This window comes from Trachurus trachurus (assembly GCF_905171665.1).
Source record: "Trachurus trachurus genome assembly, chromosome: 2".
Taxonomy (NCBI): domain Eukaryota; kingdom Metazoa; phylum Chordata; class Actinopteri; order Carangiformes; family Carangidae; genus Trachurus; species Trachurus trachurus.
The window spans coordinates 10269069-10296890 of NC_139914.1; the positions used below are offsets into that span (position 1 = coordinate 10269069).

Sequence of the window (27822 nt, forward strand, 5' to 3'; positions counted from 1 at the left end):
TGTGTTCTGGAGGAGTGACACGTGCTGAAGAAAAAAATAAAATAAAAAAACATTAAAAAAAAAATAATTATATAACCACGGGCACATCCAGGAGTTTTCTTTTATTTTAATATTTTTTTTTGTACTGTACATCATTTTTAACGAGGACTTTTGTTTCTCAATTTTTACTTGAAGTGGGAAGAATTAAGTCTCAGCCACCATGGGAAGAGGAGTGAGTATACATTCTGCTTTTTCTCTCTGTTTTTACTCTGCTGTGGTCGCTCATGTGAGAAGAAGTGGGTTTAAAACTTCACCATTCAAACAAGTGGTTCGCTAAATCGACGTAGTTGGGGGAACAGAGCGAGAACTAGGCTACATGTGTTAAAGTGAGCTCTCTAAATTAACTTTGATGACTTCCGTGTTTTCGGTGGCGATAGCGAAGAGTAGACCCCCTTTTTCAGTAAAGTCAGGCTGTAGGAAGAGGAGGAGGAGGAGGAGGAGGAGAGGAGTCACTCCCCTAGAAAGAAGTTTCCACAGCTTCACACAAAGATGCCTGTGAATCGGGCTCGGTGTCCCGTTACATAACGGGATGTTCTGAAACATCGGCCTGTCAAAGTTTTCACTGTAGCCGCTTCACATGCGACGTTGTAGCAAACTCTGACTTCACAGAGGAGGAGGAGGAGAAGGAGGGGGGAGTATCGAAAAACTAGCTCAAACACAAAATATCCACTCGATATGAATGTGATACAAATGTGTGAAGCAGCTCGTGCTTTTTTTTTGTTTCTATCTGGTAGTTTTGTAGCCTACATTCGTCTTGTTTTTTTTTTTTTTTCCAGTTTTATTGAGAGTTTTCACCACAGCAGCTCGCCTGGGGGGGAGGGATATGTGTGAAAAAAGTCCGGCCCATTTCTTCGTCTTCCTCCGCGGGGAGATTTTGGAGCTCTGTGACCGATTGTCTCCAACTTATCTGAAGTCACATCTCCTGTCATGGAGGGAGGGGGTGGTGTGGTTGGTGCTGCACTGTTGCTGCAAATGGCACCAATGTGGATGTGGAGCAGCCTGCAGGAGATGTTGATATCACCATTTGTAGCTGCTTTTTTATTTTTTATTTTTGTCATGATAGGTTATTGATCTGTGTTTATTCCACATATTAATAGTCTGAAAGTTGTGATTGGATGATAGGAGCTGAGGAGGAGGATATGTGTCATGTCCAAAGAAGAATCCTCAATTATCTCCACTCTGTGCATTATCATCAGCCGTGCGTTTAGATTGGACCTGCAGGGTGTGAAATGAAACCGTCTTGTGTGGAATAGCAGCCGCCAACCACACCCTGCCATGCTGCGCAGCACAAACACTCATTACAGATTCAGCCCTGCGAGGGATGGAGAGAGGTGTAGGCTACGGAGCGAGTGAAAGGGGAGAGGAAGATGGACCAAGACCGAGAGGATCTGGCGGGAGATGTGAAGCAGAATGTGCTCATTCACTTTCACTTCCTTCCTCCTTTTTCTCTGAAAAATCTTTGCTCTTTCTATTCTCTTTCTCTCTAGCTTCTTGGCTGCTGCTGCTTTTCTTTTTTCCCCCCTTCCCATATGTGATGAAAGCCATGCCCTGCCCCCCATCCAACCTCCCTCCACCCCCACCCCCCCTCCTCCTCCTCCTTTACTGCCCCCCTCCTCTCCTGACAAATAGCTCGACTTGGAAGAGATAACCAGCCGATCCCTCCTGGTTATGAGGATGGAGAGAAAAGGAGAAGTTGTAGATGGAGAGAGAAAAACAGGACAGGCAGGTGCGAGGAAGACCTTCTTGTTTTGAACGCACCACCACCACCACCACCTCCTCCTTCTCCTTCTCCTTCATCTCTAGACGAGTGCTCCTCTTTCATGTTTCTCAGTGTCGCCTCATCAGATGCGCAGCACATTGCAACACAAAAAAAAAGCAAGTGAGCTGAGAGGAGCAAGAGGAGGGGCTGATTGCTTGAAAGAGGGAAGTGTGAGGTGAGGAGGGGGGGGGGGGGGGGGTTGTTACATTAAGGGGAGCCAAGAGGCACCAGTTGCCGCATTGCCACCGTTGAGCAACTTGGCCTACAGGGGAGGCTGGGGTGCGGCTGATAAGGGCCAAATTAAAAAAAAAACACTTATAATGAATGATCCATTGCAACTCCTTTCACTCACTTTAGTTTACAGACTCATTTCCTTTATTATTTATGTATTAAAATGAATATTTGGGCACAGACACATAGATAAGGAAGGTGAGGGCTGGCAGGCGTCGCTCCTCTCCTCTCCTCTCCGCTCCTCTCCTCTCCTCTCCTCTCCTCTCCTCTCCTCTCCATGGACTGATTATCTGGGCAGAGACACGGAGCAGGAATCAGGAGACAGCTGTCAGACTCACAGGAGAGCGATGGACGGGGAGAATCCAACGGAATATTTCATAATCTCACACCTGACTCCAGCTCCTCTCCGTCACTGCATAGAAATAAAACACTGAAGCCCGAATTATTTCAGATTTAGATTCAGTGACACCTTGAACTGGACACAGTGGTGCATTCCTTATAGACATAAATAAATTTGAATTTTAAGATCATGAAAACAGCGAGAGTGAAAGTTGTGAAAGTGGGATGTTCCCTTTAACAGAACTCGCACCAAAAAAGCTTTAAGTTTATGAGCGAGGACCAGTCATTCTCACCCCCCCTCCCCTCCCCTCCTCCTGTAAACTGAACTAACATGTCAGCCCTCGGCCATGTTTAATCTCTGGCGCTGGGGCACCCCGACTACACCTTCACATCCATTCTTTACAGTCCGTTTCCCTCTTGTTCTCTCTGTTTGTACCTGTTTTCCTTCTCTCTGTCCCTCTCTCCCTCCCTCTCTCTCTCTTTCTCTGAGGATTTAACATTCTTTCCGCTTGGCAGTCATCGTGTATTAGCCGGGGCTTTTGTCACACACCACCCCTTCTCTGTGACAGAGCGCAGCGTACTCCCTCTCTCCTTCTTCCTCTCTCTTTTTCACACACTCACTCCATCTCTGACTCCCTCTTTTTCCGCTTGTAATTCCCCCTGCATCTTATTTCATCTGTCTTTTTTTTTTTTTTTTTGCAGTCTCCTTTCCTCCTTCACTGCTTTCCTTTTCTAGCTCCCTCCCTCCCTTTCTCTTTCTCTTTCTCTCTCCTCCTCCAGTTCTCTCACATGCCAGCTCGCTCTGTCTTTGCCTGTTTGGCTAAGCAGCTTGAGCCGTGCGATTTGTTTTCTGTGGCAGCTCTTTGAACTTTCACTGCGAGCCTGTTGCGCAGCAAAAGTGGAACATTCACATCAGAAATAACAAACTACAGAGCGGCGCGCACAACGGCTCCCTCTGCCTCCGTCCGTGCAGTTGTTTCCTAGATGGAGAAGTATGTTTCTTCCAGGCATGTCTTCAGAGCTGCAGCCAGTTTTATCACGCGATTTACAATAAAAGGCCCGGGAGTTTGAATATTTGAAGCAAATAAGCAGTCACCCACTCACGCTTTTTCCTCTCATGAGGAAATGATGCAACTTGTAGCTATGGTGTCCTGGCTAATGAATGTCATGGAGGTGTGGCTAAAGTCTGTAAGAAAGTACAAAAAAAAACAGCCATTGAATTAGTTCATTCATTCTTATTCAGGCTGCCTGTTGAGCTCAACCATTCATCATGGAGTCCTTACACACCATGAAGTCTTTTCCCGTCCTGCAAGATGACTCACACTCACACTTTAATCCAATCACTTTGATTGATAAGGAATTGAAGCCCAAGCTAGGAAATGTAAAGCTTTTTAAAGGATTAGTGACAGTTTCTATCTCTATAACTATAATTTCTATATGCAAATAGTTAGAGATGTGTTGATAGTTTGTCAGTGAAGAGTCAAACAGCCTGAGGGAAGGTATTTCTTTGTATTAGAGATGGTGTCAGTAGGGTCAGACCATAACACTGTTAACAGATGTTGGTGGCAGTTTGTGAATTTGTCATTTCAGTTGTGTGTGTGTGTGTGTGTGTGTGTGTCACCCTGGTAGAAGAGGGCTGCCTGCAAACTTTCCAACAAGGAAAAGCATTCATTCATTCATTCATTCACTTTTCTTCTGTTTGGGAAAGAAGAAAAAAAAAAGCTTGAACGTTGCACAGGACGTGAAGGGAGTGTTAAACACGACCCCCCATGTAAATTAACACACTGTTGAAAAAAAAGGGGGTAAATAAAAGAGAGAGTTGGAGGAAATGAAAGAATAAAGGAGGGAGAGGAGGAGGAGGGGGAGGAGAGAGGGGACATGGGAAGAAGGAGGGAGAGCGCGAGGAGGGGGGGGAGGGGCCACGACATGTGACTGTCCATTCACATATCTCAAGAGGTGTGGTAATAGTCGTCGGTAGCAACCGGGCAAAGTCCCAGCAGTGTGTGTGTGTGTGTGTGTGTGTGTGTGTGTGTCGGCACAGTTGAATGAGCAGCTTGTGTATCTGGCACCAGACTCGGGCTCTGGGAACGACGGTTCATAGGAATTTAAACTTTGGCCTCTAAAAAAAGTTTGTTCTGTTAAAATATGCGGCTGTTGGAAAACTTGTTTTTTGGGGGGTGGGTTTCATCACTTGTTCATTCAACCATCTCTCTCCTTACCTCTGTTCCTTTCTTTTCTGACACTGTTTTCACTCTGACCTCAGGCCAGCTCCACCTCCACAGCTCAGTCTAGATCAGAAAACCACACTCTGACTGGTGTGAGCGAACATGACGTCACCCGATGAGGGATTTCAGGCTGTAATCTGCACCGAGAACGTGATCAGATTTAGCTGGAGCCTGCAGCACGACTTAGGAAAGCTTTTTTTAAATTTTTTTTTACTACAAACAAACATCAGATAAAAAGACTCGACGCGGCTTTGTTTAAGTTTGGTAGTTCTTGTCGTAACCATATAAAGAGCACGGGGGCGTCCTGTCAGCGTCGGCCCACATGCCGGTGCTCTTAGCAGTCACATGAAAAGATCCGAGGCTTTTGTTTTTGTTTTTGATGCAGATTTTATGGAAGAAGTACAAAGAGCCATTGTTCTGTCCAGTATGCTCCCGTGTGTGTGTCAGAGAGTGCATTGGAGAGCATCAACACCAGTTTCTGTTGGTTTCCTGGTGTAACTTGTCATTTCTTCGCCCATGGAGCATCCATTCCTCTCCTCTCATCTCTGCTCCCTTTGTTCCTCCTGACACTTTGTTTTGTCAGGTGCCCCCTCTCCCTCCTCCCCCGTCCTCCCACCCTGTCCTCCCCATAGCTGGTTGGACACGGTGTCCACTCCATGACCTTGGCTGCTTCTCCTCAAGGTTGCGTACGACGGCGGCGTTGGTGACATTTACAGAATCTCTGCTGTGACATGTAAGGCCACAGCTTTAACAGAGCGCAGCGTATAAAAGCTTCAGTGCAGATAATTAGTTGAAGTAATGGGGCTCTGAGCTGTGCCAAGTCCACATTAAAAAAATATGTTGACTATGATGTTGTGTATTAAGAGCATAAATCAGGAGCTGTCATTATGGAGGAGCCCAGAAATACTAAGAGGAAGGTCTGGATTATACTGAAGTGTGCCAGAAAAAAACTTCCAGTCGGAGTCAGACTGAAACTTACTCCAAAGTAGTCAGATTTAAATATATTGACTGTGAAATCAGCTTAAACAATGCAGATAATGAACTCCCTGCAGGCTGCTAAAACAGTTAAACTCTTAAATTCCTTCAGTGTACTGAAGGTGTGAAGAAAATGCATGTGCGTAATGTGAGTAAACATGGAAACACAGTTAAAATTCAATCAGTGTGATTGGAATGGAATGGAAAGTTAAAAGTCTTGTATCTCTACAGATGATGGTTCAGCTCCATCGGTGTTGAGCTGAGGACCGAGGATTAAGATGTAGAAGAGCTCACTCAGTAGCTGTGTTCACATGCAGTGTTTTCCTCAATCTGATTGAAAACAATCTGATTAAATTAATCTTATTCGATCTATATCGCTAAATGAAGCGATCCACATTCAATCTCCATGCGCAGAATGAATAATCCACTGTATCAACCGAATCCACTCTATGCAGCCGTTTATATGCATCAAGTTGATTATCAATCGGCGTAAACTACCTCTTTCAATCCTAATCAGATCCAGGTTAATCGGATCCGTTAAGGTGTTTACATGAGACATTTTTAATCTGATTATAAATAGGATTTTTGGACCAATGTAAACACAGCTAGGGAAGCACTGTTGTAAAAGTTCAACAGGAAGTGGTTTGGTTCCCTCATCATTTTTAATCTGATTGACCTATTAATCTGATTATAAATAGGATTTTTGGACCCATGTCAACACAGCTACAGTAGTGAAACACTGTCATAAAAGTTCAACAGGAAGTGGTTTTGGTCTGGCAGCACTCATTTCAGTAAGAAGTTGGAATTTACAAAATCCCTGATGTCATTCTTGGTTTGTGTGTTCACAAGTTGGTTTTTGAGGTTTTGTTTTGTCAGAGTGTAATATTCAGTCAGACGGGAATCTCCCTCTCTCAGTCAGGTGCAGGTTTAACAGCTTAGCAAAAAAAAAAAATCTCATTAGCGCTGTTTGTGTTTATGCTTTAGATAAATGGATAATCCATAGTCGACTGTAGTTTCAGTGCTGATCAGTATCGATTCCAGCGCACCTGTGTGGCTTCAGATAAAAACCAAGATCCCAGTTGCCGCCGCCGATGCAAAGCTGCGATTGAGCAAACAGAGCTGCTGAGCGACAGAACCTCTGGCTGAGATCACAGCCGCAGCCTCGCTTAAACACAGCTCAGGCGGGTAACTCGGCTTTACAGGTTTTTTGTTTTTTTTTGTTTTTTATAAAGGAAATGTCAAGAGCAGACTGTGCAGAGGAGGCTGTAGCTGTCGCATGTAAACAACTTGTCAGTCTGATCCAGGAGCAGCAGCTTCCCAGAGCAGAAAATGGCAGCGTTGGTTAAAAATGTTTTAATATCAGCGACGATGCCTTTCTATTCCTTCCGTCTCTATTCACTCGCTTGAAGTGGTGCACTTGAAATATCAGCTGTTGTTGGGATCCGGCAGGTACACAGGTCTTATTGGTTGCTATGCAAACTCTTCAGGTGAGCAGAGAGCGAGTGCAGTATGTAATGTTCATTGTGAAGGAAAATGCACTTGTCAGCCTGCTGTGACACTTGTGGATGGAGCCAGTCATTCTTTTTTTCAATGAATGCTTAAATCTGAAAGTGGTAAAAGTGAAATGTATGACGGTTCTCTGCCTTGATCAGTGGTTTAATATCATTGAACACAATAAAAATGTCAAATAGTCACATTTCAGAAGCCGATTTGCATCATTTTTAATTATTTATATTCATTATTGAAGCAGTCACTTGTTGCATATTGATTTTCTTTCTAGTTTATGACCAAACCATCAGCACTGATAGGGGGAAAAAATCCTATTTGAGGCTCAAATAAACCACTGTCATGTCTGCATTCCAGCTCCAGGCTCTGGATTGGTGTGTGTTGTGTGTTTGCCTAAAGCCAGATGGCCCCTGGGGGCCCTCAGGGGTCCAGAGGCTAAGATCTGACCGCCGTGATCCAGAACCAGACTCGGTGTTTTCCCAGCTTAACCAACCAGGGGGGGGGAGCAACAATAACAACATGTGCTGGGATCACACACTCTGCTCCGGCGGCTCCCTGGGAAACGTTAAAAGGCGAATGCAGTAAAAAAAAAACAATATTAGTTAGCGTCTACCTCCACGCCCGGGACCGCGTCCAGGATGTCCATATTTGGCCACGTCGGGTCATTCCATGTCCAAAATATCGCCTCGGAAGAGTTTTCAAAATGGCTGCTCCACACTGTGGCGTTGGATGCAGACAAATGGCTCATTAGTAGTCACTTGGTGTTTCAGCAGCCCCCCCCCTCCCTCCTGCTAACACGCTAACACCTCTGATCCCTGTACAGTGCTGAATTATAGATGAGCCTTAACTGCTGATCAATGTTGGCCTCTAGTGTTGCGATCTCTTGTTACCTACCTGAAAAACACCTCGACTTGACTTTCTCCCCCCCCCCCACCCCCCCATGTGAGTGGTTCACACACCAAAGGAGCCTGCACATGTGTCACATGTTGCACCTGTTCACCGACACATGTACGTGATCATGAACCGGCTGTTGGTTGGGCAATATGGATAAAATGTCAGATGATGGTGCATGTCGTTTTTTACAGTGCAATAGAAGAAAAAGGCCTTATAATAGTGTAAATTTTCAGTTCTCAGTAGGGAAACCAAGACGATACTTATTCTCTTCTAAAATCTGAACCCCCCCCTCCTCTCCCAACACCCTCATCTGTCTCCGCTCCTCTTTGTTCCTCTCTATCTCACCTTCTTTCACTTCTCCCGTCACTCTTGTCTCTCGCCCCCTCTGGCTTGAAACGATGCAATCTTTGCTCGGGCCTTTCAGCTGCACTGACCGCTTCTAATGAGAGGGGATTTCTATGGGAGGGGGGGCGAGCACAGAGCACAGGGCACAGAGAGAGAGGACAGGCTGTTCCAAATTCCCAGGGAGTGACAAATTGAGGACATTTCTGTACCTTAAGTATGTGGGGTTTTTTCTTTAATCACAGGACTTGAATCATTTAGAGAATACAGTGAGGCAGATGTTATATGAGTGTGACAAAACAACTGACATGTGGAATGCAATCATTTTGTTCTTAAATAAAATCTTGGGAACACACTTGATCAAAAACCCCTCATTATGTATTTTGGTTCGTTTAGCAATGATATCATAACTTAATGAGATAAGCTATGATTGGATCACCTATTTCATGAAGTATGGGGCCCATTCCTATACTAGCTCACTTGCTGGATATGAAAGAATGACACTACCTACCTCTGAATAACTTTTTTATTTGGTTCAAATACAGAATATGTATATTATGTAGATTTCCTCGGGTCTTTTGCTTTTGTTTTGTGTTGTAGGTCTGGCTTGATTTGTATTTTATTTTCTTGTTTGTAAAGACTGGGCAGATACTGAAAGAGGACACGATGTATGCTGCTATTCTTATTTATCTTATCTAACTGTAATAATGTAACAGTTACATCTTTGTATGTGTCTGACCAAAACATCAATAAAAAAAGAGAGAATACAGTGAGATAAATTTGCACATAACTTCCCCTTTAATGAACATTTTTCTTGCCTACAGTGAGAGAAGTTGTGTCACAGTCGGTTAAGTGTGATTACCTCCACACTGAGGCACTTGCAGGGTGTAGCTGTGTTTATGAAAGCTGTTGGTGAATGAATAAAGCTCTGTGTGTCGGAGCCTGAGTCAACAACAACTTTTTTATTTTTATCACAAGTTATATTAGTTTCTAGTTTAATCGGTCTCATCCTGTGAAGAAGGTGCTTATCTTCCAACTGACCGAAAACCACACTCCTCCTCCTCCTCCTCCTCCTACTCCTCCTCCCTTAGGGTGTGTATCTGATGCAGACAGTCACAGTGTCACTCTTTAGCTTCACTGATCCCCTTTAAATCTTTTATTTAATTGTGGATTATTCACAATACTGTGCTGATCAATAAGAACCTGCAGTCGGTGATAATCCTGGTTTACAAAAGAGCATCCCGAGTGTCACTTAAATGTGGATTAACAAGGTTTAAAAGACGAGGCGGTGTAGATGTCACATGGTGAAACACAAAGCTGAGCTGAAACAGATGGAAATCGGTTCTTAAAAAAAGCAACTTTCACTATAGAAAGATTTGGGTTTGAGGAAACAACGTCTCCTGGTGAAGGTCTGTTTGCAGCGACAGATGGCAGCGGTAAAGACAAAGCCTGGATGGGAGACTTTACTCCCTCTCTGCTGGTTTCCACAAAGCTCTTACATCTCAACCTAACTCTCTGTGACACGTTAAGAGGTGACTCTTTTTTTTTCTCTCTTTGTGGCAGTTTGTCATCCACAATTTAGGCCACAGTTTTCTCAGTTTTACACTGAGCTGTATATACGGTATCTGGTTCTAAGAGCATTGACCCACATGGAGGCTTAAAAAGATGCAACAGGACAAAATGTCTTCTGGCGTTTTGACTTGTGCTTTGTTACTATGCAGGTGAAGTTTCATTATCAAGGTGAATTTAAAAATCCATTAATTTATAAATGGCAATCAGAATTTGCCTGTGGCGTCAGTTTAAAGGGATAGTTCAACATTTTGGCAAATTGGCATAATCCCTATAGTTTTAGCAGTAGGTTTGTTACCTTTAATTGTCAGTGCAAGCTATTTTTAGAACGGCGGAGCAGAGCCACAAGCTGCTCAGAGCTACGCTACGGAGGCTAATGGAATTTCTTGGTTTCCCTCATCAAACTCATCAAATACACACTCTCTGTAGCGTAGCTCTGAGTAGCTCTGAGCAGCTCGCGGCTCTGCTCCGCCGTTCTAAAAACAGCTTGCACTGACAATTAAAGGTAACAGACCTACTCCTAAAACTATAGGGATTATGGCAATGGGCCAATTTGCCAAAATGTTGAACTGTCCCTTTAAGTTAATTAGAGATTATTGACAGAATAGGAAAAGATGTTTCCATTTCACAGAACTATATTAATGTCGTTTCTTCAGACAATTTGAATCTTTGGTCGACGGCTTTTTTTTTTTGAGAGGCTGTGGAGCGCTGATCTAATAACTGTGGCCTTCCATTTTTTTTGCCTCTCTAATGTATTGACTGAATATCATCCATCAAAAGCGCTTTTGAATAATCCAAAAGAGCATCTGCACCCAAAGGCGCCATCAGACCAAACTGTGAACCCATGCCTCAGAATATCCGGTCTCTTATAGAATCCAAAAAATTCCCAGTCAGACTAACAACAATGGATACAACTCAGAACCAGCTCATTGATTGTAGCAAGACAAAGTTTGATTGTGAGTCTGGACATTGTGGGGTTAAAAGGGCCTATGGTGCGTTCACTGCCTATATTGTGTCCTATTGGTCTGGCTTTCATCTCCTCTGAAGGCAGCGTTGCTCATCTCTGAATGTCATCCATGAATCAGTTTGCACTGTAACAATGGCAGCTCAGTGTGAGCAGGAAGAAGAGCCTTTTTTTTTTTTGACTTTTGTGTTTATTTCTGTTGTGGGTTACAAAACAGCATTTCTCATTTTTGTATTTTTCCCTCTTTTCCCCTCATCGCCTTTCCAGGAAGGACGTGAGCAGTATGAACTGGCTGCGACCTCGGAGCAGGGCGGCAAGAAGAAGGCGAAGGGAAAGAAGAAAGAGAAAGATATGGATGAACTGAAGAAGGAAGTGGATATGGTGAGAGATTGTCCACTGTCTCCTTCTTCCAGCATGACCGTCCCATCCTCTCTATTTCTTCTACCTCTCTCTCTCACCTTTTCCCCTTTCATCCTTCCCTTCCTTTTCTTTCTCCTCGCCTCCTCCTCCTCCCCCGTCTTTTGTTGCCTCCTCATCCATTCATCCATTCATCTTCTCCTCTAAACTGTGAATCTTTCTTTGTTGTTGTTGTTGCACCTTTATCATGTGAGAGGTATCATTTCAGAATAAAAGGTCGACAGACAATGCCCTGCAAATGTCACATGCACACACACACACACACTAGATGCAAACACGCACACAGGATTGATGCCACTGTCTTTGCCCCTTCAGGATGATCACAAGCTGACCCTGGATGAGCTCAATCGCAAATATGGAACAGACCTCAGCAACGTGAGTGAGACTTTTTTTTAATGTTGCGTGTGTGTGTGTGTTTTGGATTTGCAGCTTTAAAGATGGGGTTTTAGCAGCCATCGCTCTCGTCTCCCATCTGTGTCATCTTAATGTAATTTTTGAAAATGGTTATCTCCGCTAAAGCGTCTTCATTTATCATGGAGATCAAACAAATATCAAATATCAGCAGCTTATTGGCTGGTTTACCTCCGACGTCTTCAGTCTGACAGTTGACATTCAGTCGGTGAGTGATGGACGAGGCTGAGATGTTTTTGAAGAGGGAAGAGATCCTCGCTCTCATCATGAAGAGCCACTGAGGGTGTGATCAGCCACTACAGGCTCAGCGCTCCCAGGGGTTAGGAAACAAAGAGCAAAGAGGGGGGTGGCTGGAGACAAAGGGAGGAGAGACATAGATGGATGGTTTTTTTTGTTTTGTTTTTTATGAAATCTCGAATGGAGTTAATCATCTCTCGTCCAACAAAAGAAAAAGAGAAACAGACGATCAGAAAAAAACAAACATCTTTCTCCTTTTCCAAAACACCATCCGTGCTGATGTTGGTGCTCCACATTCACTATGAATAATGTAAAAAAAAGAAACAGCGGGTGTCCACACAGCAGTGAATGCTGACCTCTCAGCTGTGGCGTTGACATTTTTGTTTCGACTCGGGATGTGTGGCAGAAAATTTCTCGCTTTCCCCTCAATTTTCTCATTTTCCCACAACGCCAAGATTTAGATAAGAAGCTCGACTGTCTGCTGCAGCCGGCGGGGGGAAACATTCCCTCCTGCTTCCAGTCTTCGTGCGAAGCTAAGCTAAGCTAAAGGCATGCAGGATACCCTACTGTCTCCAAGCCAACCTCACAACTACCCCCCCTACCCCCCCCCCCCCCCCCCCTGCTACATACACACTCCAATTTGCCCCTGTCTCCTCATGCAAATGTGCTCCTGGTCATGCAGGAAAGATCAAGGAGAATAGTTAATCAGTGCCTCTAAACTGGGGTCTCCAAGCTCTGCGTGTGCATGCATGCAGCACATGTGAATAATTTATCAGCTGCAGAAGCCCCTCTGCCCTGATTTCAGATGGTTCGCATCTTCTTCTTTTTTTTTTTTTTCCTCCTCTCTGTCCTCCTTCACCTGTTTTCTTCCAGGTGTCGTGCCCCTGTTTGTCTGTTGATGCTGCATTGCTAGGCAACTAGTAGCACCCACAGTTCCCCTCGGACTTAAATATGTGTCAGTGAGTTCACGTCTCCATGTGAGGTTGTGCTGGAAAACAATACAGATGTGCTTCAAAGGATTCAGAATGATCAGAGTTGATCTCACTTGTGTCATTTCAACATCTGGCTCTGTTGCCATTTCTAACTGAATCTTGTCATCTTCAGGGTTTGACCAGTGCAAAGGCTGCTGAGAACCTGGCCCGTGATGGGCCCAACGCCCTCACTCCTCCTCCCACCACCCCAGAGTGGGTCAAGTTCTGCAAGCAGGTAACATCCTCTTGGTTTTCAGCTTGCGCCCCTTTCTCAAGCTGCAGATGTAGGTGTTGACTTGAACATCTGTCTTCCTCCAGATGTTTGGTGGTTTCTCCATGCTGCTGTGGACCGGCGCCATCCTCTGTTTCCTGGCCTACGGTATCCAGGCTGCAATGGAGGATGAGCCCGCAAATGATAATGTAAGAGGGACTTGAAATGTTTATGTATCATGTGATTTGACCCACGCCAAAGATGATTTTCTGTGATGAACAAACAATAACGTTTATTTAATCTAATCTAATCTAATAATGTCACTCAAATGTAATAGTTTAATATCGAGCACCCGGAGCGGAAATCACAGCTTGCATGTTGTGTTTGTGTGTTCACAGTTGTACCTGGGTGTTGTGCTTTCTGCTGTCGTCATCATCACTGGTTGCTTCTCCTACTACCAAGAGGCCAAGAGCTCCAAGATCATGGACTCCTTCAAGAACCTGGTCCCACAGGTACCCCTCCCTATTTGAAGCTTTAGTATTGTCACCATGTACATGACAACAAAGCTGTCGGTCTCGTTCTCTATTCTTCATCCGTGTCCGTCTCCGTCACGTCTCGTCTTGTAGCAAGCCCTGGTCGTCCGCGACGGCGAGAAGAAGAGCATCAACGCCGAGGAAGTGGTGGTCGGTGATTTGGTGGAGGTGAAAGGTGGCGACAGGATCCCCGCCGACCTGCGAATCATCTCCGCCCACGGCTGCAAGGTGTGTGTTCACAAGAGGAGTTATTTTTCTTCCGCTTAGGACCCAATGTTTAAAGGGATAGTTCAACATTTTGGCAAATTGGCCCATTGCCACAATCCCTATAGTCTTAGGAGTAGGTTCATTACCTTTAATCAGGGATGCAAACAGCGCGCCGAAAAGCGAAACTCGCTTTTTTCATGACCAATAAGGTGACTTGTGTGAATCGTTCAGATCCGAAGAGTTTTTTTTTTTTTTTTTTTGTCTCAGCGTCTCAGCTGGGGGCAGTAAAATGTTTTTCTAACAGGCTGACAGTGACAATCACGTGAAACTGAGGTGAACTCATTCATGGTTGTCTCTGATTATACTGATAACAGCCTACCTACGACGCGCGCGCTCGTTACCCAAAGCGGCGCGCAGCCGCGTGCGTTCGGTGCGACAGCGACGCAGTTTTTTCCCCCCGTGCATGTCCGTGGAGCTGTGCGCCGCGGACATGCACGGTTCCCTACGTTGCTGTGTCAGGCAGGTGTTTCCCACGGAGCTCTGCCCCGTTTCAGAGGTGAAGGAAGAAGTGGAAAGACGTTGCCTCCGCGATGTAGAATGTGTTCAATTAAAGTGAAACTAACACATTATATAGTACATGTCCATTACACACTGAATGAAACATTCTTTATCTTTATTTATTCAGTTTATTTTAATAGTAATAATTATGACTAACATTCAGTGAAGACCTAAAATTCAGTATCTCCAAAATTGAAATATTGCAAAGGAACTTTTTTTTTTTTTTTTTTTAAGCATTTTTAATATAGAAATGTTGGCCTTCTGAAAACTATGTCCATCTATAATCAATCGATCAATACTTGGTTGGGGTTAAACTACTGGAAATTGACTTTTCCATGATATTGTAATGTAATAATTTGTTAATGGTGAGCACCCCCCCCACACACACACACACACACAAACATACGCCAGACAATTCCTCTCTTTTTTGGTCCTGACCCGTTTGCATCCCTGTTTAATTCTTGGTGCAAGCTATTTTTAGAACGGTGGAGCAGAGCCGCAAGCTGCTCGGAGGCTAATGGGATTTCTTGGTTTCCCTCATCAAACTCATCAAATACACAATCCAACAACTCCAAAACGCTCTGGTGGACAAGTTGTGACCTGCACATTCACCACGCTATGAGACAATAACAGAACGTTACCAGACAGAGTTGTTTTCGAGGTAAATTCATGCAAAACCGCTGATGCTCGTTCCTGTTGGGGGAAGTTTTTCAACAAGCAGTCACTGCATCTACCTCTAAAACAACTCTGTCTCGTAACGTTCTGTTATTATCTCATAGCGTGGTGAATGTGCAGGTCACAACTTGTCCACCAGAGCGTTTTGGAGTTGTTGGATTGTGTATTTGATGATTTCCCTTTAAGCAATTTACCATCTCATCATCAAAACATCAAAGGACCTTGCCTCTTTGAATTTCTATCTGCTGCTGTGCTTCAGTCAACACTTGAAAAACACTGTTTGTCAGTGGTGGTGTCAGCCTCTCGAAGTTTATGACATGTTCTTCTTTTTGAAATCAAAAAACCCTCGACTTTATGAAGCCTCAGTGGAAGACTTGAGCTTTGTCTGAATTCCAAACACTGTCGAGCCCTGTTTTTGTTCATATTTCAGATATCAGACAGTGCATTTAACACTAGAGTTTGAAGCTCTGAATTGCCCTCTTAGACTTCTCCTTTGAAGTCACTGTTTAAATAAACGGACCTGTACCTCGTTGTGTGATCAGCAGTCGTCTCACTATGGCGTCAAAAACGGGTCTGTGACCCATTTTGGGCGCTGAGCTAAAACCTGAGACCCGTCAGCAACACTTGACCCAATTATGCCACTTTTCCATCAATGTCTGCATCACTCTGTTTGTCTCATCACCTGCATGTCCCGAGCCGTTTGACCTGAATCTGCCTCCTGCTCCACAGTCGCTGTTGTGTTCACCAGTAGAGAAAAAAACAGGAATCAGAGCAGAAGAGAGATTGTTTTCCTCCCCCACCATCTTTCTGTTTTGTCCTGAGATAGATGCAGCTGCCTTGTTTTTCTTCTTTTTTTTCCACCACTCACAGCCTGTGTCTCATTTCCCAGGTGGATAACTCCTCTCTTACCGGTGAATCAGAGCCCCAGACTCGCACTCCCGACTTCTCCAATGAGAACCCACTGGAGACCAGGAACATCGCTTTCTTCTCCACCAACTGTGTCGAAGGTGTGATAACAGGCTCTCACAGAAAAACGCTACTTCCCCCCCCCTCCTCTGTAGTGAAAGACTGACTCTATATTACATCACGGTTTTCTCCGCAGGAACCGCTCGCGGTGTCGTGATCAGCACCGGAGATCGCACCGTCATGGGTCGTATCGCCACCCTGGCATCCGGGCTGGAAGTCGGACGCACTCCCATCTCCATTGAGATCGAGCACTTCATCCACATCATCACCGGCGTGGCCGTCTTCCTGGGCGTTTCCTTCTTCGTCCTCTCACTGATCCTCGGGTACAGCTGGCTGGAGGCCGTCATCTTCCTCATCGGTATCATTGTGGCCAACGTGCCAGAAGGTCTCCTGGCTACCGTCACCGTGAGTCCTGGTGCTTTGTGTGTTTTTAAATGTCCAACTATGAATCACAGGGTTCTTACGGATCCTTAAAAAGTCTTAAAAGGCATTGAATTCATTCATCTAAAAACAATTGGCATTAAAATATCTTAAATCAATTTTTCAAAGGTCTTAAAAATGTTAAGTTGAATTTTATGATTGTAATTAGTCTCAAATCTCAAAATAATTGGTAACATTCCGACATAGAGAAGTTAGTGGCGGCCGTCAACGCTAAATTTCTCACCGCCTCCAGCTCCCCAGTGTTTTTTTTTTTTTTCTGGACTTTTTATGCATTTATTTTGAAAGGACAGCTGGAAAGAGACACAATCCAATGTTCATGTAGCAGTCACTTTACCTTGTGGGTAAAATTGTCCCTAACCCTATGTAATTGATGTGGTGTTTTTTTTTTTTCTGCATTTGTGTTTATTGTGAAGTCGGTCTTAAATTTAATTTCAAGTGGCTTTAAAAAAGTATTAAAAAGTCTTAAATTTAACTTGGCTTAAGCTGTAGGAACCCTGAATCAAAAAGACGACACATCTCTTAAAAACCCAAACGCTCCGTCCTCTAGGTGTGTCTGACTCTGACCGCCAAGCGTATGGCCAAGAAGAACTGCCTGGTGAAGAACCTGGAAGCCGTGGAGACCCTGGGCTCCACCTCCACCATCTGCTCGGACAAGACCGGCACCCTGACCCAGAACAGGATGACCGTGGCCCACATGTGGTTCGACAACCAGATCCACGAGGCCGACACCACCGAGAACCAGAGCGGCGCCAGCTTCGACAGGAGCTCGGCCACCTGGGCCGCCCTGGCCAGAGTGGCCGGACTCTGCAACCGCGCCGTCTTCCTGGCCGAGCAGAGCGGCCTTCCCATCCTGAAGGTGTGTGTGTCTCTTCGTCTATTTACTTAGAATAAATACCTTCAACTATTAAACCTGCTTCCAGACAACACTTGAGTCATGTTATTTGGGGAATAATAACCTCTTAGAACTAAAAACAGACGTGTGACTTATCTTCCATCCTTTGTTCAACAACAACAAAGGTTTTTCTGTTGCTCTGGTTCTTTAATTTATTTGCTCATTATGTGGGAAGGATTTAGAAATCCTGTGCTGCCGAATGTCCCCAGTAAAACCAAACTGTTGTTCCTCTGTCGTTTCATTCCCTTTTTCTTAGAGGAAAACTTGATGTTATATGCATTTCTATACTTTGACATTTAGAATATGTAAATTAAAAAAGGAAAACATTTGTTTTTTTTATATATAATGATCTAATTACACTTTATTTCATGGCTTCTGCTGAGATGTTTGTTCCTTGAGCCAACAGGCTTGTTACTTGTTCCTAACTGTCCCTGGAGTGCACACATTAACATACACACGTTGTCATCACATAATTATTCTAAATTCTATTCTAAGTCTGTCCTTGGAGCCCAGTTTCTGGTTTACAACCTGTGTTAATAACATGTTTATGTGCTTGTTGGTGTGTTATCGACTGTAAATGTCTGACTGGAATCTCAAATTAAACTACCAGTTATTCTCTCTCATCGCTCGTCATCTCCCTCAGTCACTTAAACCCCAGTGAAATGAGGTAAACATGGTCAAAGCTGGTGATTATGATGGAAGAAAAGATGAGGAAAGAGAAGGAAGATCATCATTTTTCTTTCATGACCAGCGTCTCAAAAGGATCCCAATTACTTTATCTCGTGCTTTTGTATTGTAGAGTGACACTGTATGTGGACCAAATAAAGATTCATTGGGTGTTCTTTCCACTCAGACTGTATATGCATTTCACAATAGTAGCTGTGATTATAATGTCTGTGTTTTCCTCCACCAGAGGGATGTGGCCGGTGACGCCTCCGAGTCGGCTCTGTTGAAGTGTATTGAGCTTTGCTGCGGCTCCGTTCAGGAAATGAGAGATAAAAACCCCAAAATCTCTGAGATCCCGTTCAACTCCACCAACAAATACCAGGTATGACGTTTTTAAGACCAATCTTTTGTGATGTGCCATTACAGAATTCATATTTTAAACTTAATTCCTTTATTTTTTTCACTTCATGCATTAAAACAGATGCTTAAACTGATCTCTCGTCTCTCCCTCCCTCCTCTTTAGCTTTCCATTCACAAGATTGCTGCATCTGAAGGAGAATCCAAGCACCTCCTGGTGATGAAAGGTGCTCCAGAGAGGATCCTGGACCGCTGCTCCACCATCATGATCCAGGGCAAAGAGCAGCCTCTGGACGACGAGATGAAAGACGCTTTCCAGAACGCCTACCTGGAACTGGGAGGACTGGGAGAGAGAGTGCTGGGTAAGGATGGACGGACTTTTTTAGGGTCTTGGTGGTGGACTGATAAATGGCAAAAGCAAAGATCTTTGAACTCATTTCTGTCACGCTTTTTCCATCCAGGTTTCTGTCATTTCAACCTGCCTGACGATCAGTTCCCAGAAGGCTTTGCTTTCGACACTGAGGAGGTGAACTTCCCCACTGAGAACCTGTGCTTCATCGGCCTCATGTCCATGATCGACCCCCCTCGCGCTGCCGTGCCCGATGCTGTCGGCAAATGCAGGAGCGCTGGAATCAAGGTGTGATGCTCATAGATAGATGGATGGATAGATGGATGGATGGATGGATGGATGGATGGATGGATAACTTTATTTCATTTATAAATGTATGATGTCGTAGCAGCATCTTCCTCCTCTTCAAAGAAGTTCCCCCACTGAATTTGAACTCATCAGCAGCCGTGTCTCTTCTCCTAGGTTATCATGGTGACAGGTGATCATCCAATCACTGCTAAGGCCATCGCTAAGGGCGTGGGTATCATCTCTGAAGGCAACGAGACTGTCGAGGACATCGCCGCTCGTCTGAACATCCCGATCAACGAAGTCAACCCGAGGTAACGTTACGACTAAGGATGTCACAGTAATAGATTTTTTTAACACAACACTATTAATGTGTTAAAATCAAATAGTTAAAATATACATTATAAAATATTTTAAATATCTATTAAAATATGACCAATTATTAATCCGCCAGGGGAAGTGTTTGAAATATTCAAGACAAGTCATTAATTGTCATCGATACCAAATGTTTAAGTTAATTTTAATCTTTTTTTTTTTATTACAAATGACACTCTAGCATTTAAATTTCTACCAATTCAATGCTACGTTAGGTAAATGGACCAGTATCTGTGCATTTGCCTTAACTTTAGCGCCACATCTGCCGACTCGGTTCATAATCTTTTTTTGGAAAGTGACGGTATTTAGGAATCTTTGCGATCGATTAATTGTGGCGTTTAATGCCGCGATTAATTGTGAAAAGAAGTAATTGTGACATCCCTAGTTACGACGACATCGAGTACAGACACAGTGAACACACAGGCATCGTTTGGTTACAGTGAGCTAACAGCTCTGTGTTTTCCTCCAGAGATGCCAAGGCCTGTGTGGTCCACGGTGGAGACCTGAAGGACCTGAGCCCCGACGCGCTCGACGACATCCTCAAGTATCACACCGAGATTGTTTTCGCCAGAACCTCCCCGCAGCAGAAGCTGATCATCGTGGAGGGCTGCCAGAGACAGGTGGGAGCACAACAAACTCTTTTATTCAGTGTGTGTCGCAGAGACGGAGCGTTCGTTCGTACTCCAGTTTTACAGTTTGGCGAACCCGCCGTGTGTTTTTTTTTTTTTTTGTCAATGCATGAGTGAACATGTGATATCCCCTCCCCCTCACGCTTATTCATGATTACTGCTTTGGTCTGACGGCGAAGTCAGCGGAATAATCAAGCATAACATCTGTCAAGCTGCGAGCTCCCCCGCAGATATGAATATTCACATGCGCACCAGTAAGCAGAGCAAACTATTTTTAGTCTCATGTGGACTATTTTATCAGTTTCTTCATTTAGGAATGATTTTTTTTTTTTTTTTCAATTATGGACGTTTTGATTTCTCTAAACAAGCAGATTGTATTTCTGCAGGAACCGTTTGGATTCAGGAGTGTTTGTGTCAGAAAGCTGTAGAACCAATTAACATAATGTATTCAGTTGGTCCCACATGCTTCCTGGAGCAGGAGTGGGAGGTGGTGGGTTTATTGATGACTCGGTGTTGACACTTCATCTTGAGTTCAATAACTTCAGCTCCTCTGTAACTCAGCCACAGCTATTTCCAAGGCAACGTTAGCCACTGTTGACATTAAATTTCAAATGTCAATATTACTTTTCACTCCCATAGGCAGCTATATATACTTAATAAAAATCTTCCTGCAACATAATTCTCCACTCTAAGTCTTAAATATATATATATGTGACATAAATATTGACATTATGTGGGGAAATACTATTTTTTATCTCCTAAGGAAGTCACCGTAAGATCAGAAGTTTCCTTTTTACCTGTATATTATTCACTTTTATCACGTCTGTGCCGTCAAATGAAGCAGAATAGTACTGAAGCCTTTCAAAACTCCTGAGCTTGACTTTCACACAACAGGAAATTATTCTGTGTGATTCGGTTTAACTTCAGAAAATGGAGATGTCACTCAAAAACAAAGTATTCTGACTGTTCTCAAACGGAAGCGTCGTTTGTGATCACAGTTGTTTGACTTTCTGTGTCAAATGAAGTCAAAATATTTCTTCAGCTGAGGAATTTATTTCTCTTCTGTATTTCCACTCAATAAAAATCTCTCATTGTGTTATTTTAGAGCAACACAACCTCTCACAATAGAATCACTTCTGGCAGCCAAATGAAATCATCATTTAATCTTGATTATGCTGCATCTTCACATGGAACGAACAAGGGTGTGAATTTCTTTTTGAGTCTCATTTCCACGCTTTCCACTCCGCAGGGCGCCATTGTGGCTGTGACAGGTGACGGTGTGAACGACTCTCCTGCTCTGAAGAAGGCCGACATCGGCGTTGCCATGGGTATCGCCGGGTCTGACGTGTCTAAGCAGGCTGCTGACATGATCCTGCTGGACGACAACTTCGCCTCCATCGTCACCGGTGTGGAAGAAGGTGAGATACTGAGGGAAATGACACTGGCTCTTATTTAGCTGCATGATTTAAAATCATTCAAACACTAATATATATTAATTTGTGTCATTTCCTCATCAGGTCGTCTGATCTTTGACAACTTGAAGAAGTCCATCGCCTACACTCTGACCAGTAACATCCCAGAGATCACACCCTTCCTTCTCTTCATCATCGCCAACATCCCTCTGCCCCTGGGAACCGTCACCATCCTCTGTATCGACCTGGGAACTGACATGGTAACGATGTGTCCAATTTTTTTTCTTTTTTGTACAAATGATGGACCAATTATTTGTTTTTGAAAATAAACACATTTGTTTTTTCATTGTATTAATGATTCGTGCTGGCTCTGTCTCCCAGGTCCCTGCCATCTCCCTGGCTTATGAAGCAGCTGAGAGCGACATCATGAAGAGGCAGCCCAGAAACCCCAAAACAGATAAACTGGTGAACGAGAGGCTCATCAGCATAGCCTACGGACAGATCGGTAAACCTTGAATTCAAATCCAGTTTCAACCCAAGCACATCGGGGGTTTTCCACCCATGGTTTCCTTGGTAGAGTTTTCTGGAAAGGCAGCTCGGTATCTGGGAGGTCTGAGATAAGCAGGAGAGTGGCATGCACCAGAAATAGGCTTGTGCTGATAGAGAACAAGAGAGAGTGTGCGTGTGTTTGTGTGTTTGTGACGATAGGGCGCTGCCGCTGGCTTTTGATTTCTCCCTCTTGGGTAATGAAGCCAAGAATAGGAAAGGAAGCCCTCCTGAACTTCCCGAAGGACCTTATAAGAGCAAAATACAAGCAAATCATTAATTGGTACCAGATTTGGATTAGGAGTTGAAATGAAAATCTTTATTTAGACATCTCTATTGCAAAGATTGAACAATTCAGTCTCTTGCTTTCTCATTCATCTCATTTCCCCACAAAACGCTTGACCAATCTAAACAGATACATTGTCTCTACTCAAAAATACTGATTACAGTCCCTGGTTAAAACATTATAAAATGTCAGGTGTCTTAACTTGATCCTGTCACATGTCTCTCCTGCAGGTATGATCCAGGCTCTGGCAGGCTTCTTCACCTACTTTGTGATTCTGGCTGAAAATGGCTTCCTGCCTGCCACCCTGCTGGGCATCAGAGTCAACTGGGACAATAAATACATCAATGACCTGGAGGACAGCTACGGGCAGCAGTGGGTCAGTAACATTTACTGCACAGACCACAAAGGAAAGGTTAGACATTGTCCATCAGCACCTGCCATTAACTCTCTAATTGTGTGTGTTTTATTTGTCAGACTTATGAACAGAGGAAGATCGTGGAGTTCACCTGCCACACGGCTTTCTTTGTCAGCATCGTCGTCGTGCAGTGGTCCGATCTGATCATCTGCAAGACCAGGAGGAACTCTGTCTTCCAACAGGGAATGAAGTGAGTAGTTGTTGAGAAGTTGTGTATTTGATGAGTTTGATGAGGGAAACCAAGAAATCCCATTAGCCTCCGTAGCGTAGCTCTGAGCAGCTCGCGGCTCTGCTCCACCGTTCTAAAATTTGCTTGCACTGACAATTAACTCTTTCACTGCCAAAGACGAGTTATCTCGTCTTAGCGAATCCAAGCGTAGTCTGCCAAAGACGAGATAACTCGTCTTAGCGTTTTTTTAATGGCAACGCCATGTTGAATGTCTTGCCCTACTCCTCTGTGAAGATCAGACTTGTATCATCAAAATAAAGTGCAGAAAAACACATTTGGATTGAGAGATATAAAAAATATAGCGTGTTTCTCCCCCCTCACGGAGCGGAGCGGGTGTCTGCCTGCAGCAGCGCCGCTCCGTGACACTCTGGCCGCCGGTGAGAGCTTCGGGGGCGGCGGCGGGGCTCATGGCGGCTCGGCAGCTCGTCGAAGCTCCGTGCAGCTCCGTGATACAAAGCACAAACGTTAGTAACAACAACCCCGTTGATCGCTCGTCGTTAGTCGTCAAGGGCGTTTGGAAAGTCGCCAGATTTTGCGAGAAATCACTCGGATAGCAGCTTGAAAATCCCGCGATCTAGTGTGGATGAGGAGCGGAGCGGACGGCGCCGGCGAACGAGACGAGGAGGAGAGCTAAAGATGGTGGGAGTGTCTGTTGTGAGCGTAGACTGTCTGTGGCTGAGTTCAGGGGGCACGTGACGTCAGTCAGAGCTGTAGGCTGTGTGTGTGTAGATGTGTGTGTGAGACAGAGAGAGTGAGAGAGACCGCTGCCTGCTGACCAGAGGAAGCTGGATCTGATCTAATGCGCCGTGTTTTCGGCTACAAAAACCTGTCTACAGGGATGCAAACAGCGCGCCGAAAAGCGAAACTCGCTTTTTTCATGACCAATTAGGTGACTTGTGTGAATCGTTCAGATCCGAAGAGTTTTTGTTTTTGGGAGGGGGGGGGTCTCAGCTGGGGTCAGTAAAATGTTTTTCTAACAGGCTGACAGTGACAATCACGTGAAACTGAGGCGAACTCATTCATGGTTGTCTCTGGTTATACTGATAACTGCCGACCTCCAATGTTGACGCGCGACGTATCCGCGTGGTATCCGCGTGCATTCGGTCGTTTTTCCCCGTGCATGTCCGTTGCTGTGTCAGGCAGGTGTTTCCCACGGAGCTCTGCCCCGTTTCAGAGATGAAGGAGAGACGTCGCCTCCGCGATGTAGAATGTGTTCAATTAAAGTGAAACTAACACATTATATAGGCCTATATGTCCATTACACACTTTTAGGCCTTAAAATGTCTTAAATTTGTTGAATTATTGTGTTCAAGACTTAAATAAGACAGCTCTTAAATTTTCGTATGCCCACCATGGGCGAGCATTTCGCTCGCATTTGCCCCTAAAAAAAAAAAAACATGTGTTAACCAGGAAAATCACAAAAAAGAAAGAGCACAACCTGCGATTGGTCAAAAACTACAAATCCCACAATTCTCTGGCCTCAACAATAACAGTAGTTAGTGTAAGTAAGGGAGAGTGGAGCTGTCGGTGAAAAGAGGAAACAACGCCACGTCTGGTCCTGTTCTATGTTGTCCGTTCACACCGTCACCGTTTATTCGTTACGTCCGCGGTGTAAAAGGCCGTGACGCAAAGACGCGATTAGGCGCGAGACGCGGTAGACGCGACTTTTTTTTTTTGCGACGCTACACCCGATTCTTTTATGGCGACGGGACCCTCGCGTCTTCGTCTATTTCATCGTGTTTGGTGGGAAGACCCAAAGGGGCTTCCCACTCAAACACGAGGAACGCTTTTTTTTCGCGCGAGCTTTTACGCGCAACCAAACGCGAGATACGCGAGATACGCGAATTAGCGCTCGTTTTCACTCGTTTCAAAAAAAAATTTCACTACAACAATTTTTTTTTTTTTTTTTCTTTTTCAAAGGAGGTTAAATCGAAAGCAACTGGACTTAGTTATTTACTTATTATAACTAAGTCCAGTTGCTTTCGATTTAACCTCCTTTGAAAAAAAAAAGTATAGGAAGACGTTTCACCTCTCATCCAAGAGGCTTCATCAGTTCATGTAGCATCTGACCAGGCTGGGACTGGTCCAACTATCTGGTGTGGAGACTCAGTATAAGTCCAGTTGCTTTCGATTTAACCTCCTTTGAAATACTATGACCTGGACAAATGAGAATATGCACAGGCCTACAACAACATTTCTGCTCTCACCAACCATGGTTGAGGCGATAACGTGACGCACAGTATACTGTTATGAGACACATTATGCATCCCAACTGTCTTTTTTTTTAGAGGATTTTTTTTTTTTTACCAAGAATGCGCCCAAAAAAAATCATGATCCAGGGGCCAAAATTCGAAACAAATATATATATTTTTTTAATCATAATTCTCATTATTCTCCTGATGTCGGTTTAATGTAAACAGATTGCGCTGATATGCGTCATGTGACAGCGGGGCAGAGCTGCAGCTGCTGTGCTGTGATGGACCTGATCAGACTGGTGGTGGTCCACAGTCAATCAGTCCCAGAGCCTTCCTATTCACCTCCAATGTAGACGCGACGTGCGCGCTCGGTACCCAAAGCGGCGCGTATCCGCGTGCATTCGGTGCGACGGCGCCGCCGTTTTCCCCCCGTGCATGTCCGTTGCTGTGTCAGGCAGGTGTCTCCCACGGAGCTCTGCCCCGTTTCAGAGGTGAAGGAGAGACGTCGCCTCCGCGATGTAGAATGTGTTCAATTAAAGTGAAACTAACACATTATATAGGCCTATATGTCCATTACACACTGAATGGGATGTTAAATCCCATGTCTTTATTTATTCAGTTTATTTTAATAGTAATAATTATGACTAACATTCAGTGAAGACCTAAAAATCAGTATCTCCAAAATGGAAATATTGCAATGGTTTTTATTTTTTTAAAGCATTTTTAATATAGAAATGTTGGCCTTCTGAAAACTGTCCATCTATATGCACTCAATACTTGGTTGGGGTTGAACTACTGGAAATAGACTTTTCTGTGATATTGTTAATGGTGAGCCCCCACGACAATTCCTCTCTTTTTTGGTCCTGACCCGTTTGCATCCCTGTGTCTAACTGATCCGCGCACACGCGCACACACACACACAGACAGACACACACGCACGCACACACACACACACACACACACACACACACACGTCACGTACGCACATACACTAAAAAAAGGAAAGAAAAAGTTGTAACTCAAAGAAAAGAAAGAAAAGAGGCTGCAGTAGTGTGTGTCAGTAGCTAAATGTTTTGTTTTTTGTCATCAAAAGTCATTTGTCAGTGTTGATTTAGTTGTTGTTTACAAGAGAACAACTGTACAGATGTTGAGGCATCACTAAAGCAAAATATAAAGGAGCCAATTGTACTGGTCCACCTGAAAATGACAGCCGACACAAAAACCTCTTTTTCTCAAGATTTTGGTGCCAGAATGGCATTTTGGGCTAAAGTAACTTATATTCAACCACCAATTTCACAAGACTGGAACAAGATAGAAACAAACAGGTTTTTTTGCTGGAAAGTAGAGACCCTCATCTTTCCTTTGATGGGTTGAATGTGTATGTAGTAACAGTACATAATATATGGTGGGTCTACGGAAATCAGTCAAAAAGCTGGAAAATGACTGGCAAGCTGGAGGAAGCTGCTGTGAGAATGGCTGGCAGTCAAAGAGTTAAAGGTAACAAACCTACTCCTAAAACTATAGGGATTATGGCAATGGGCCAATTTGCCCAAATGTTGAACTATCCCTTTAACCTCTGTTTATTTCAGGCTATAAAAAAAGGATGAGCTATTTTTAAAAGGCTGTGGTTCGTATCAGGTCTCTGGTTCAGTGAAGTTTTTAATAATTTTATTTTTTCCTGTGTGTGTGTTTCAGGAACAAGATCCTGATCTTTGGTCTGTTTGAGGAGACCGCCCTGGCTGCCTTCCTCTCTTACTGCCCAGGCATGGACGTGGCCCTCAGGATGTATCCTCTCAAGTGAGTAAAAAAGCCAAAAAGCTCGACTCACAATCCTCCAGTAAAGAATTGTGCGTGGCTAGATTAATCTGCGTCCGTACTTACAGTATTCCACCAACCACATGTTGCCCGTCCAGGCTTGGGCCTCCGGATCAGTTTCTCATTTCTTTTTTTGTGTGTGTTTTCCAGGCCCAACTGGTGGTTCTGCGCCTTCCCCTACTCCCTGCTCATCTTTATCTATGATGAAATCCGTAAGCTGATCCTCAGACGCAGCCCAGGAGGTGAGCCTAGAATCCATGCTTTTATTATCTTTCCTCCTTCTCTCTCCCTCTGCACTCTTGTTGTTTTTCTGCACTTTGTGCCTCTCCCTCCCTCTCTGCTGCCCTCCTCTCATGTTTTTCCTCTCCACCTCCCTCTCTGCCTTGTGGGTATTTTTCAAGCTTGGTGTGGGCTGAGAATCTCAGATTTTATTCCGCTAATTTAAATAATAAAAAAAGCATAAATATTATACCGATCCAATCTAGCCAAGAGGTGGCCTCTAAATCTTGTGTGTTTGTTTTCCTTTCTTGTGTGTCCAGGTTGGGTGGAGCGGGAGACCTACTATTAAAGACCCGTCAGCCTGTCAGTCCAGTCAGCTCGCATCTTCTCCTCCACTCCCGTCTTTGCATGAATATTGTCTTGCTGCTCGGAATAAAATTTTAACCTCTGTGGAAAAAATTGGAACGTGTTTTTATATTAGGGAATGCTTGATACTACTATTAGACAAATACTGAGATGGAACATGCTGATGATGATGCTGATGATGATGTTGATAAATGATAATGCTAATAATGAAATGAACACTGAACATTGACATGACTATGCGTGCCTTGTTTCTGAAACAGGACCAATTTTATACATGTTTTTAACAGTTATAAACGTTCAATAAAAATGCGCTTGA

At 44.1% G+C, this 27822-nt stretch overlaps 1 protein-coding gene across 1 annotated transcript; it reads left to right on the top strand.

The window, feature by feature from the left end:
• Positions 1–27822, top strand: LOC310999769 (sodium/potassium-transporting ATPase subunit alpha-1). Its single transcript, XM_083990323.1, has 23 exons — positions 1–211; positions 11111–11224; positions 11576–11635; positions 13013–13114; positions 13198–13299; positions 13489–13602; positions 13717–13851; positions 15953–16070; positions 16166–16434; positions 17018–17326; positions 18276–18410; positions 18552–18747; positions 18847–19022; positions 19197–19333; positions 19864–20014; positions 21273–21441; positions 21541–21695; positions 21817–21940; positions 22498–22643; positions 22742–22872; positions 26802–26903; positions 27072–27163; positions 27461–27822. The coding sequence occupies exons 1-23, from the start codon at positions 200–202 to the stop codon at positions 27487–27489; spliced, it is 3078 nt and encodes a 1025-aa protein (XP_083846449.1). The 5' UTR covers positions 1–199; the 3' UTR covers positions 27490–27822.

Excerpts from the sequence above, each read along its gene's own strand:
- LOC310999769 (XM_083990323.1), top strand. Across the intron at positions 13,300-13,488 it reads ATGAGCCCGCAAATGATAAT|TTGTACCTGGGTGTTGTGCT; the intron begins GTAAGAGGGACT and ends GTGTGTTCACAG. Across the intron at positions 16,435-17,017 it reads GTCTCCTGGCTACCGTCACC|GTGTGTCTGACTCTGACCGC; the intron begins GTGAGTCCTGGT and ends TCCGTCCTCTAG.